The sequence below is a fragment of the Bos indicus genome, chromosome 10 (assembly GCF_029378745.1).
Source record: "Bos indicus isolate NIAB-ARS_2022 breed Sahiwal x Tharparkar chromosome 10, NIAB-ARS_B.indTharparkar_mat_pri_1.0, whole genome shotgun sequence".
Classification (NCBI taxonomy): Eukaryota; Metazoa; Chordata; class Mammalia; order Artiodactyla; family Bovidae; genus Bos; species Bos indicus.
Window position 1 is genome coordinate 91,848,385 of NC_091769.1, and position 12,446 is coordinate 91,860,830.

At 36.3% G+C, this 12,446-nt stretch overlaps 1 protein-coding gene across 12 annotated transcripts in view; it reads right to left on the reverse strand.

The window, feature by feature from the left end:
- Window positions 1-12,446, reverse strand: part of CEP128 (centrosomal protein 128) — a 483,641-nt gene that overhangs the window by 279,522 nt on the left and 191,673 nt on the right. For all 12 annotated transcript variants that reach the window (XM_070797945.1, XM_070797947.1, XM_070797949.1 and 9 more), the window contains 2 exons: window positions 5,667-5,843; window positions 1,430-1,489 (listed from right to left, as the gene is read on the reverse strand). In XM_070797945.1, coding sequence (XP_070654046.1) covers window positions 1,430-1,489; window positions 5,667-5,843 — 237 coding nt within the window. The remainder of the gene's footprint in view (window positions 1-1,429; window positions 1,490-5,666; window positions 5,844-12,446) is intronic.

Consider the following 12,446-nt stretch of genomic DNA (forward strand, 5'->3'; position numbering starts at 1 on the left):
GCTTCCCCTATGGCTCAGATGGTAAAGAATCTTCCTGCAATGCAGGAGACTTGGGTTCGATCCCTGGGTTGGGAAGAAGCCCTGGAGAAGGAAATGGCAACCTACTCCAGTGCTCTTGCCTGGAGAGTTCCACGGACAGAGGAGCCTGGTGGGCTATAGTCTGTAGGGTCACAAAGAGTTGGACGTGACTGAGCGACTAACTGATACTGATACGCATAATGGTAAGAATGTTCACTGTGAATCTGACATGGCATGTAATCCATTCTCCCCTTCTTTACATCAAAAAAGAAGTAAAAGTGTCACTCAGTCGTGTTTGACCCTTTGAAACCCCACAGACTGTAGCCCACCAGGCTCTTCTGTCCATGGGATTCTCCAGGGAGAATACTGGAATGGGTTGCCATTTCCTCCTCTAGGGATCTTCCCGACCCAGGGATGGAACCCACATCTCCCACACTGCAGGAAGATTCTTTACCATCTAAACCACCATGGAAGCCGAGAAAGTCACGTATCTTAATGAAAACCTCATTTTGCTCATATTTTTAAATAAGGATATTGTAAAAACTTAAAGGTTTTTTCATGCAAAAAAATCCTAAGTTGGAATACAATTGGTGAGGTTTATAGTACAGTTGGTTTTCATATAGAATTTAAACAGGATGGAACATTTTAGTAACTTAAAGCAGAAAAAAACTATTCTAAAAAGGAATGCAAGTGCTTAAGCATTGATAATTTCATAAATAGATATCTACATCTTATAAGATGACAATGTTCCATATATTTAAATTAATGAATTTCCAGGTTGACCTGATATATGAAGACAGCTGAAAACTATCCCACAGTGTAGGAGAATCTTTTTGTTAAAATTAACAAATTGTTCAACACTATTTTTTGTTACCTTCCATTACATTTAAATCATGATGTCAAAGAATCGTGAAACAACCAAGTTATCTTCAGAACACAGTTTACTCCTCCCATTTTGTAAATGAGAAAACAACACATCCAGAGAGGTGAAGGGTTTGCTTGAGCCACAGAGATATTTGGCAGCTTTGAGCTAACACTCCAGAACCAGAATTTAAGTATATATACACGTAAATGAGGACTGGTTACAGCTTCCCTGACTTTTATGCACCTCAGCTTTCTCTCCCAAGGAAAAGGTAGTGGAATTTGTCTGACAATCAAATTTCAATGTTTCAACAGTTTTACTTTCTCATTTATTCTCTCATTCCATGCCTGTATATTTAAGCTAATTTTTAAATATTAAACTAAAAGAACATGGCAGTTTCATGAATGCATTACCATGATATCTTTCCCAGTAATGAAGTATTAAGGCTTTCCTATGTTCAGTTACATGTCAAAATACATGACTAGGACAAATAGGATGCCTTGAAGGTCATAAACATGATGAAAGCTTTAGGATTCCAAGATTAATTACCTTGCTCTCTGCTAACCAGCGATGTGGGTCATAATTAATATCAGGACTAGATGAAAAAACCTAAAAAAAAAAGAAAAGTCATCTATTAGAAGTAGGTACCCCCCTGAAATGAATTTACATAAATGAAGATTGTACACCATTATATCCAAAAGTTTAGTCTCTAAACCTAAGGCTTTAAAAATAAAGTTCACAGCAAGTATAAAACCAGTTCCAAACCATTATTTATTTAATGCCTATTTATTTAAGCATGTATATATATATCCCTGTATGAATGTATGTATTGACACTAAATATTTAGCTCACATATACACATATGAATCAACTCTCAAGTGCTACTACTGCTGAATCTCTGAGGCTGATCCATGGAGTTCCGCATGGCAAGCAGCCTCACTTACATCAGTTTACTTCATTTTTGTGTCTTTTCCTCAGTCTTGTTCCAGATAATGTATTTCACAATGAGTTGGATGTAATTACATAAAACTTAATTCTTTGTCTCATTTTTCCTTCTTCAATTTTATACTATGAGGGCTATTTTGTCTCATTAATGGTTTTATAAAACTGACAGAACCTAATCGATATAACTTCACACCAACATCACTTTGTAATTCATGATGGTAACACAATTCTACGATAAATAGGTTGTCTACACTAGATGCCCTGAGTTCCTTCACACCAACTCATTTATAAAATTAACAGCTGGTTCTGCCTTATTACTGATAAACGTGTACTCAAAGTTTGTCGGTGACTTCAAAATTTTAAACACAAAAGATTTTCTCAATTCCCCCCTTCTTTGAACTTTGTGCTACCCATGGAAGTTTTGCGTCAGTTTTTCCTAGAAATGTTCTGCTTAAAAATATCCTATCCCTCTGCATGCAGTGTCTGTTCCTATCTTCAAATACTTCTACACTTCTTGATGTGTGTGCACATCACTCCCCTAAGGAACAGCACTAGGTAATTCATTTAGACATATGATAAATGCACAGCGAGTGCTGACCACATGCCACGCACAAGAGTGCTGTAGTCTTACATAACCTTTCTATCATCCATTTTCTCATTATCTAGATCTCACTCGATTCTCATGCCTTTCCTGCTTTTTCAATGAGATTTTTCTTAATCTCTCTAGTTCACAGTGCTTTCTTTCCTTTTCGACCTCTCTACTGTGTTGAATATTTGTAACCATCCATTTATCATTGATTATGTTGTTCTTTATTACTCTTTTTCATTGACCTATGTCATCATCTCAAGTCTTCAGTGACCTAATATACAGTACTCAAGATTAAAGACCAAAATAATTTGAGATAAAACAATGATTATATTTTGCAACGTGCTTTATAAATTTATATATAGTTTCGTGTTTAAGAAAATAGTCACTTAATCACTTATAAAATGATGTGGCTTAATTTTTCTCTAAGCTGCAGGTTATCATCTATAAAGTGAGTAAACTACCTCATGAGGCCAGGGTATAAATTAAATAAAATGGGTGTTAGCACAATATCAGGCATACAGAACACCATTATCACTTCACTACTAACTGCGTACCAAGATGTAATTATCAATAAATACACTTCAAAGTCCATTATGACAAGAGCACAAAGTCTATTAAGATAACAGTTATTTGTCATAAAAAGATTAAAGAAACAGAAGCCATATACTTGGCAATATGAGTACATTACAAAAAACTCTCTGCATAATAATGAGAGAAATCATTAGTTGATCCTGCTTTCTTGCACTACTAAGTGCAAGATACGATACACTTAGTACGTACCTCACACTATGATGTACACCTTCCATATCTTTTTTATCTTCATAATAACCTAACTTATAAATAGGACATGAATTCTTAGAGAGAATAGAGATTACATAACTCATCCAAGGTCATACATTAGCAATTTGGAGAGTTGCAATTTGAATCTACATCTGTCTTGATCCAAAGGCTATATCCTCTGCATGCTCTACAAAGAAATGAATACTCTGACCAAGTGTTAGGGGAAAATCTCTAGAATTACCAAAGACTGGTCTGTGAAAACATTGTACCTTTAATTCAGACACTTTTCTAATTGTTCCGTAAGTGTCTAACAACAGATTTTCAAACACTGCATGCACTTACTAATGTGGAATACGTAATAAATATGGTGGCTGAAAAAAGAAACTATAATTAGAAATAATACCAACATTCCCAAAGACTTTTCACAGACTCTTTTGTTGCATATCTCTTATTCAGTCCATTCCATAATAGTCACTTTCTACATAAAATGGCTGAAAATTTCATCAGCAATATTTTAAAAATCAACAAATGACCAGGAATGATTGAAATTACTTCATTTCTAAAAATATTTTACAAAGACCACCAATCTCACCTACATCTCTGAACTATAAAGCAAAAAATCAATTTTAATAAACACTTTGGTGGTTTCTGTGAGGTAAGAACAAATGTTATGTTCTTGAGTATTCCTTTTTTTTTATTTTATAGGAATGAAACAACAAAAGTTATTAATGGAAAAAGATCCACAATAAAAAAAATGCATTCTTAAAAAAACTTTTAAAAGAATTTCCATTCTCATAGATTAACTTTCCACCCATCACTTGGACTTGAATTAGTCTTTCTCCAGGTAAAGAGGTGTAAAGACCCATTATCACCACATTCGTGAAAGCCTATTAAAGAATAGGGTACTTTTCACAATAGTATGTTGGAAAGATAATTTGAATCTTATAAATAAAATATTGAAGCAATGTGCAACATACACACCATGCTTTAGCTTGTAATTGACCCGTTTTAGTCTATAAATAACAGTTTATATATAATGCAATCCAAATGTTTCTATTTTTATATCTCTACTTGACTGAAAACAAGCCATTCTGACATAAATTCTTAAACACAGAATAAATATTCGATAGTTAATCTGTGAATCTTCTAGATAAAATTATGATTTCAAGGGTTTAAATATATGTAAACAAGTTCTAAATAAAAATAAAGCAATATTAAACAAGGAACAGAATAAATGAGAGTTATAACAGGACAGAAAGAGTTTTCCCCTAAAGCCAATTACTTCTCGTATTTGGCTCACAGTCCTCTCAAATTGACATCTGAACTTAAAAAAAAAAAATGTATACAAAAATATATACTGTAGAAATTCCATCAACTTCACCAAATTCTGCCAGTTGAAATATTTCCTTTAAAGCTGAATCCTAAAGCACAAGTGTAGAATATCATTTTATGTTCTTGAAAACATTATTTAAGAAAAAAAAAAAAGATGGGTAGAAAGAACAGGAAAAAAGAGGGGAAAGTAGTTTAAGGAAGAATATTTTATTTGAGAAAAAAGATGAATGACAAAATATTTGAAAAGGTTAAAAAAAATACCTTAATGCATAATATGATAATTTGAATGCTGTTATATCATCAAATGAAATAACTACAGGGGGAAATCATGGGCTAAATTATAATGTACTGTGGTTATCCCACACCAAAGCACTGCAATGCTCTTTGTATATAACTTAGCAGTACTAGGACCTGGAGTGTAAAGAGGTACTTACTTCAAGGAATTAAGAATATCCATGATTACTTCTGTTTTTATTTATTATTTCACTAGGACTACAAATTTAGTGGCAATAATCCATTTTAAAGACAGGAAAACTAAATAGAATGCAATTTGTTTAAACAGGGAAGGCAAATAGCATGGTAGATACTTGTTTAAGCTCCAGAGTTAGACACCCAATATTTGAAGTCCTAATTCTAGCTTTAGACCAGATACATGGCCAGGGGCAAGTTACTTATCCCCTCCAAGTCTTGCTTTCTCTTGCCTAAAACGGATTTAATGTGAGTATCTAAAGGACAGGGTGGTTTCAGAATAGAGAGAGAATGTATATACTGTAATTACAACAATATGTGTAATATAGCTAGCACTCAATAGATGTGAGCCAGTAATATACTAACAACAATAAAAATGGCCTATGATAATAAAAAATTCAAAATCCAGGCTTCTTGACTTGAAAACTTTCCCTTGTAAGACATTTTCTTTTACAGACTGAGATACAAGCAATTCAGTGGAGTAACAGCATACTTTCTTTCACCATGACTGTGCAATAGATAAAATAGCTCATTCTAAAAAGTGTAAGATGTTATTTTGTTCCATATAACTCTCTAGAATAAAAATGTGATGACTAGGTAACTATGCATTAAATCATATTATAATTATATATTAGGAAACTAACTGAAAGCCACATAGCAACTCATAATTACTTTCAATTTGTCCATTGAGTCCCTGGAAAACGTTTTACAAGCTGCATCAATTTCCTTTCCTATCACTCCAAGGATAGATTCCTGTTCGGTCTCCAGACAAAGAAGTTGATCCTTGAGCTGCAATCTGGCCTCTTCCATCCTCCTACGGTGTTCTTCTTCATTGGTTATATGTTTTTCCTAGAGGCATTGGTAAGAAATAAAATCAGAGGTTAATTATTAAGTGAAGACAAGAAACACATGTCATACCTGTACAATGAACCCAAAGAAGAATATTAAAAAACAGATCTGACTTTGTCCCTTGACTTTACCAAAATAACTTATTATTCTTCCTCATTAACTGATGTCAAGTAACAGAGAATTCAGAAGTACAATAATGAGTGAAATAGCGAGCAGATACATGACAAAAAGCACTACAGTAATTCTGCTACCAAAAGAAAAAAGAAGTTTTAAAAACCCTTCACCATTTTAATCACACACGGCCATTAATGGATCAGGGTGAGAGCCAACGCCACAAACCAATTTGAGTTTTCAATAAATATTAGTAAAACACTAGAAAAGGCAAAATGTCAAGTAAGTGGGTTTCTTCATTTCAAGGGGGAAAAAAAGTGTTACTACTACCTTTATCTCATCAAAACACCATTTCAAAAGGTCTAAGTTTCCAAACTCAGTCATACATAAAGGCTACATAAATGCTTTGAGTCATGAAAATTTGATAGAGCTAAGAAAGAGCTACTTTTCAAGTAAGTAAATATACTTCATGAAAAGGAGATTCTCAAGAACCCTATAAGAGATTACAAGTCTTGGGGACGCCCCCTAGTCAAAACAACTCTCCATCATCAGGGTTACACAATTTCATTAGAAATTCGTTAGAGACATTCAAGTGGTATTGCACAAGGTTTAGAGGAAAAGAACAGAATTACTAGAATTGTAAGGATAAACAATAGACCAAAAAGTCATGATGGCTGGCTAGTTATGCCTTCAGTCATCACATACTAGCCTAATGACCTTCACCTACCCTAGTGAACACAACATAAGCAGGAAGATTATATGGTCAACCAATCAACTTGAATTTAAAATAACAAAAGGCTTTTTCAATGAAAATTCATCATGAAAGACAGAATGGTATTTGAGCAGAATAATCACACATGAATTTCCTAGCAATTCAATTTACTTTAAAAAAAAATGAATTAAACACCCTCCCTACAAAAGAACAATCATTTCACAACCTGTCTTCTGCTCTTCTCTCCCACCTCATCTCCCTCCTTTCCACTCTCTCATATTTGGAGCTTCTCAAGAACACCTACATGCGTCTCCTCTAGCCACATCTCATCTGAACAACTCACTCTGAAATTGTGTTATTTCAAAATGGAGCTAGCAGTCCTGAGAAGGCGTTTACCTTCATGAGTACATCTTCCTGGCCAGGAGCTCAACTTTGTAAACTTAGGAACTGGAGTTTCACTGCTTTCTGGTCCTCTGATGCAAGTCATCTTTCAGCAGTAGAGCACATTAAGCTCATAAGAGACTAGCGGACAGACTAGAATATCACTCAGTTTACTACATTCGTTTACAGTGAGAACCGTAACAGCCATATGGATCAGAATGCTCACATCAGTGTAAACCAGCATGTTTTCTCCCTGCAGACCAATGTAGCTGGGAAGGCAAATTATAATCAGAATGTTGCTTAATGAACTGGAAATCTGACCAGAGGAGTCTGTTTCATGAAACAACATTTAAATGGCATCACGCTAATGGCAGCCTGGCATGTCCAACTACATGTCAGGGCTTTCAAATCATAGTAACAAGAGTGTTCCATTCTCTTGGGCAGAGTTTGGATGGAGACTGTTTCAGCACATCTCCCTTTCTCCTTTGTCCACACTCTCCCTCCTGATGCATATGGTATCTTTTCAGATGATAGTCTGCTAAATCTAACTTCATCTACAAAACTTTCACAAAAATTAACACCATGGTCTGGCTCTGACAATAATGGATTATTTCATAGTTTTTTACTAGAAATAAACCTTACTCCCAAGTCCCTAGTTGAGGATACTTGCCTCTGTATTGTTATGCACCTACCCACCTATGCTTCTTATCTTTCAAAGTTTCTCCTTCAAACCCCAGTCTCCTTTCATTTCTGATCTCCCAATGTAGAAGGTTCCCATAGTACATTATGTATACCATAGTTTTTTTAATGTATTAAGCTACAATAAAATTATTTCATCATGCATCTGTCTCCCTTAAGAAACTGATAATTTTAGGAGATCACAAAACATATTTACAGCCATATTTAAACTCCTCCACTTTGCTAAATAAGTGATTTAAACATTTTTGAAGACAAACTCAACACTGTAAAGGCCATTTCATCAATTACCATGCAGATCTATATACTCAAAGGCCACTGAGGCGTGCTAGGTTTCCTCTATACAAACAAAGCCCTCCAGTCAAACAGGCTGCACTGTTCTCGCCGCAGGCCTGTGGTGCGATGTTAATAAAGAAAATACTCTATCAAGGGTGGCTGACATACTTAGGGAACAACCGTTCATACTTTAGATCCACATGATTCACAATAACGTTCTAACTGATTTTTCTTTTCTCTTCTCCCTCATCGACATCTTTCCTTTCTCCCCTGTCACTTTTCTGTGCTGTTACTTGACTCATTAAAAAGAAGACAAAACTATTTCCAGATTTTTATAGTCTTAAGAAATGCTGATGCTGTCAAAAAGAATCTACAAGTTCAAACACTTTAGCAAAGGCTGAAAATTTCATTACCCACTTCACCATCCTCTGCAAGACAGCATACCATGTCTAATCTCCCTTTGAAGTAAAACTCACAGAGCTACAAACTCACACGAACCTGTAATAAGTGGGTTCAACTACCTGCTCTTTCAGGATCCCCTTCTGTGACATTTATGACAGATGGTCATGCAACCCCTACCTACATGACCAACTCAGGTTTCAAGGAAAAGAGTAGTTGACATGAATGCAAAACCTTTCCACTTGAGTCTACATGCTATACTCAAAAACTAAAGCAAATAAGTGAATCCTCCACCCCTATTAAATCTTCTACTGTCCAGGTAAAGGTCTGTGTTCTTTTCTTTAATTAGGTTTCAGACGCTGCACCATACTGGTTCTCCATCCTTTCTGCATGTCCTTCAAGACCCTAAATCTAAGAGTTATAATAAATAAGCTCTTCCACTCTGTACGTAAGCAACTGTAATTTAATTTTTTCACTAGTTCTATAAATCTTTATGGAACGCCTGTTATGGCAATACACTCTTCTGAATGCCAGGGACAGAGCAAATGAGATAAATAGCCACCTATTCTCAGAGAGCCAACAAATTTCAGCACTTCTGTTTTATCCCAGTTCTTCTGCCTTGAGAATATCAATTTGAACGCTAACTGTGGCACCCAAAGAATTAGCCGTTTTTCCCTGTTTCATGTTTCGGAAATAACTCTACCAACGTGGTACATGTGTGTGCTACGTCGTGTCTGACTCTGTACGACCTTATGGAACGTAGCCTGCTGGCTCCTGTCCATGGGATACTCCAGGCAAGATTACTGGAGTGGGTTGCCATGCCATCCTCCAGGGGATCTTACTGACCCAGGGATCAAACCCCATGTCTCTTATGTCTCCTGCATCAGCACATGGATTCTTTACCATTAGTGCCACCTCAGAAACCCACCACTGGGGCAAATACAGCTAATTCTAAGGGAAGAAGTTAAACTGGTTGACATTAACTCAATCAACCATCTCATTGGGGCCACATGGGTTAATAAAGGCAGATGGCAATATGTAGGCACTTTGATAGCTATTCTGTGGACTTCTAGTGAAATTAGAGGGAGAAGTAATTCTACAACAACATGAACCAAAAGCTACCATATTTCTAGAGAACCAGAAGTAAAACAAGGTATTTCCGAGACTATTTAAAGATATGGAAGACACAGATAGTCCAAGTTCAGTGTTTCACTGTGAAAGGACACAAATGTGTGGGTCTTAGGAATATAAGGAGAGTCTTTGCAGGGGGTAGGGGAGGGGGGCTAGATGAAGCTGACTGTAACAGTCTATACAACCCAAGAAGAGGGCTATCAGTAGACCGTGACTGAATCTAAGGAAGAACCACCTTAGAAAACAAAAGTGAAAGTGAAAGTCATGTCAAACTCTTTGTGACCCCATGGACTACAGAGTCCATGGAATTCTCTAGGCCAGAATACTGGCATGGGTAGCCATTCCCTTCTCCAGGGGATCTTCCCAACCCAGGGATCGAAGCCAGGTCTTCCGCATTGCAGGTGGATTCTTTATCAGCTGAGCCACAAAGGAAATAAACCCACCTTTAATTTTATGCATAAGGAAAGCAAAGGTCAAAGAAACCTGACGAATGTCAAAGAGCCAATAAACCATAAACTAAGTCCCCTGACTTCCTTACTAGTACTCTCTATTCACACGCTACAAAAGGTTGAGTTCTTAAAACTGGAGTTTAGAAAGCCAATGTGAAAATCTCAAAAAAGTTATCAGGAGGTTATATGGGGACTAACGTAGTCATCAAGTAGAAGGAATAACTCAAAAACATTTCTGAATGAGCCTTATCACTACAAATGAAAACATATGAAGCAATGGCACAAAAAAAGGGAGGTAGACCACAACAAGAGGGAAAACCACCAAGCAGGCACAATACCCTAAATTTTCACAGGCTATCACTCTCCTCTATGCTGGAGATGTACCTTGTATACACATAATCTCCTCTAGAGTTTAGTTAAAAAGTATAACTAATACCACATTAAAGGTATGGTTCCATGGTGAAGACAGCAAAAGTTTCCTGATGCTTCCACTTAAAGACAGGAAAGGCTTACATTGTTGACATTTGCGTCGACAGGAAACAAAAATCATAATACTCACAATGTCATCATGCACATACACACACCCCCCACACACACAGTGTTGACTGGCTTAATCATTGAACCTATAATTCAAAGGATAAGAAATGCTCCTCTAATTAGAACATTCACATTCCCAAAGGCTATAAAGATTACAAAGAGACATGATCTTAATGAAAAGAGAATGACTTCAATAAAAACCAGAGCATATCCAAAATTTTATCTCCTTGGTAAAAGCATATGAGATTCCTTCAATGACTTTAAGTGTTCCAGAAAAGTCACTGTATTTCTAATACCGTTATTACATAAAATGAAAACAGTTCTTCATATAGTTTAAGAGAAACATTATAGCAAATAAAACACAGGCACATCATTAAATAAATCATTAATTTACAAAGCTAATGTTTTTCCTTTACTAAAAAGTAACCTGAATAAACATGCAATATTTCAGCCCCAGGGCCATCTATAATACATGATTGGGGGTGGTGGAGAGAGAGGGTAAGTGGTAGAATTTAGAAATCAAAGTTTAAGGCCAAAATTAAAACTAATACAATGTAATTAAAGATTACTAGAAGCATGGTGTGTTGAAACTATAGACCTGCACACATTACCTAAAAAGTTTTGAGAAAGAGTATTTCTGTAACTCAAGATAACTATTATGCCTAAGGTTTAAATCCGGGACACTGGCATTACAAGGCAAATTATGAAACTATCCTGAACAAAAATTGGGTCTGTCTGGAAGCCATTTATCTGACTCTCTAAAGAAGGCTCCCATTACTTCTGCCAAGTGTTGACTCAGCTGCAAGAAAGCTAGGATACGATATGAAATGCCAACCAGGGCAGAAACTGCGAGTGACTAAAAGAAAGGATCTATTATGGATTCTATAGGAAATTTGCAAAAAGTTTAATCTAGAAAATTACTAACCTGCATTTCAAGCTGTATTGCAAAACAGCCAACAAATAAATAACACATTGATTGCGATCACATGTAACTACTTTTTTCAAATATTTGTTAGATCTTACATGAGTGTGTATTTCTTAAATTATGGCTATATATTAAACACCTGGATAGGTATTACAAAAATAAAAACAGAATAAAGCAACAATAGTTCAGATCAGTTTGAAAAAGTGCATGAACTCAACCTATGTGAGCCCAATAATACTCAGTGACAGCAGATGAGGTCAAGTCATAAACTAAGTTTTTTACTTGCTATTAAAGTCCAATAACAGGCACCTAATATTAGAATGACAGAAGGTGACCCAGGTTCGTAGGAATACTAAGCACTCTGTCCATATGTTCCTCTCGGACTTTACATAAGCTTCTGCTGCAGCACCTACTAACTCTGTGTGCCTTCTATGTGCGTCTCCTCATCAAACTGAGTTCCTCTAGGGCAAAGATGATTCCTCTTCATTTCAGAATCCCAGCACCACTCATACACTGACGATGGAAATGCAAATGGATATAACCACTATGGAAAACAGTATGAAGGTTCCCCCCAAAATAAGAATAGAACTACCATATGATCCAGCTAGCCCACTTCTGGGTATTTAGCCAGAGAAAATATATGTTTCCCTAAAGTTGCCCGTAGCATTATTTACAACGGCCATGATATAGAAACAACTTACATGTCCATATGGCTTCCCAGATGGCATTAGTGGGAAAGAACCCACCTGCCAATGCGGGAGACACAGAGATGCAGGTTCAATCCCTGGGTTGGGACAACCCCTTGGAGAAGGGAACGGCTACCCACTCCAGGATTCTTGACTGGAGAATCCCATGGACAGAAGGGCCTGGCGGGCTACAGTCCTTGGGGTCACAAAGACTGAGATGCAATTGAGCGACTAACACTTTTCACTTCCATGCTGCAATGTATACAGAAGTAGAATGTTGTACACATGAAATCTATATAA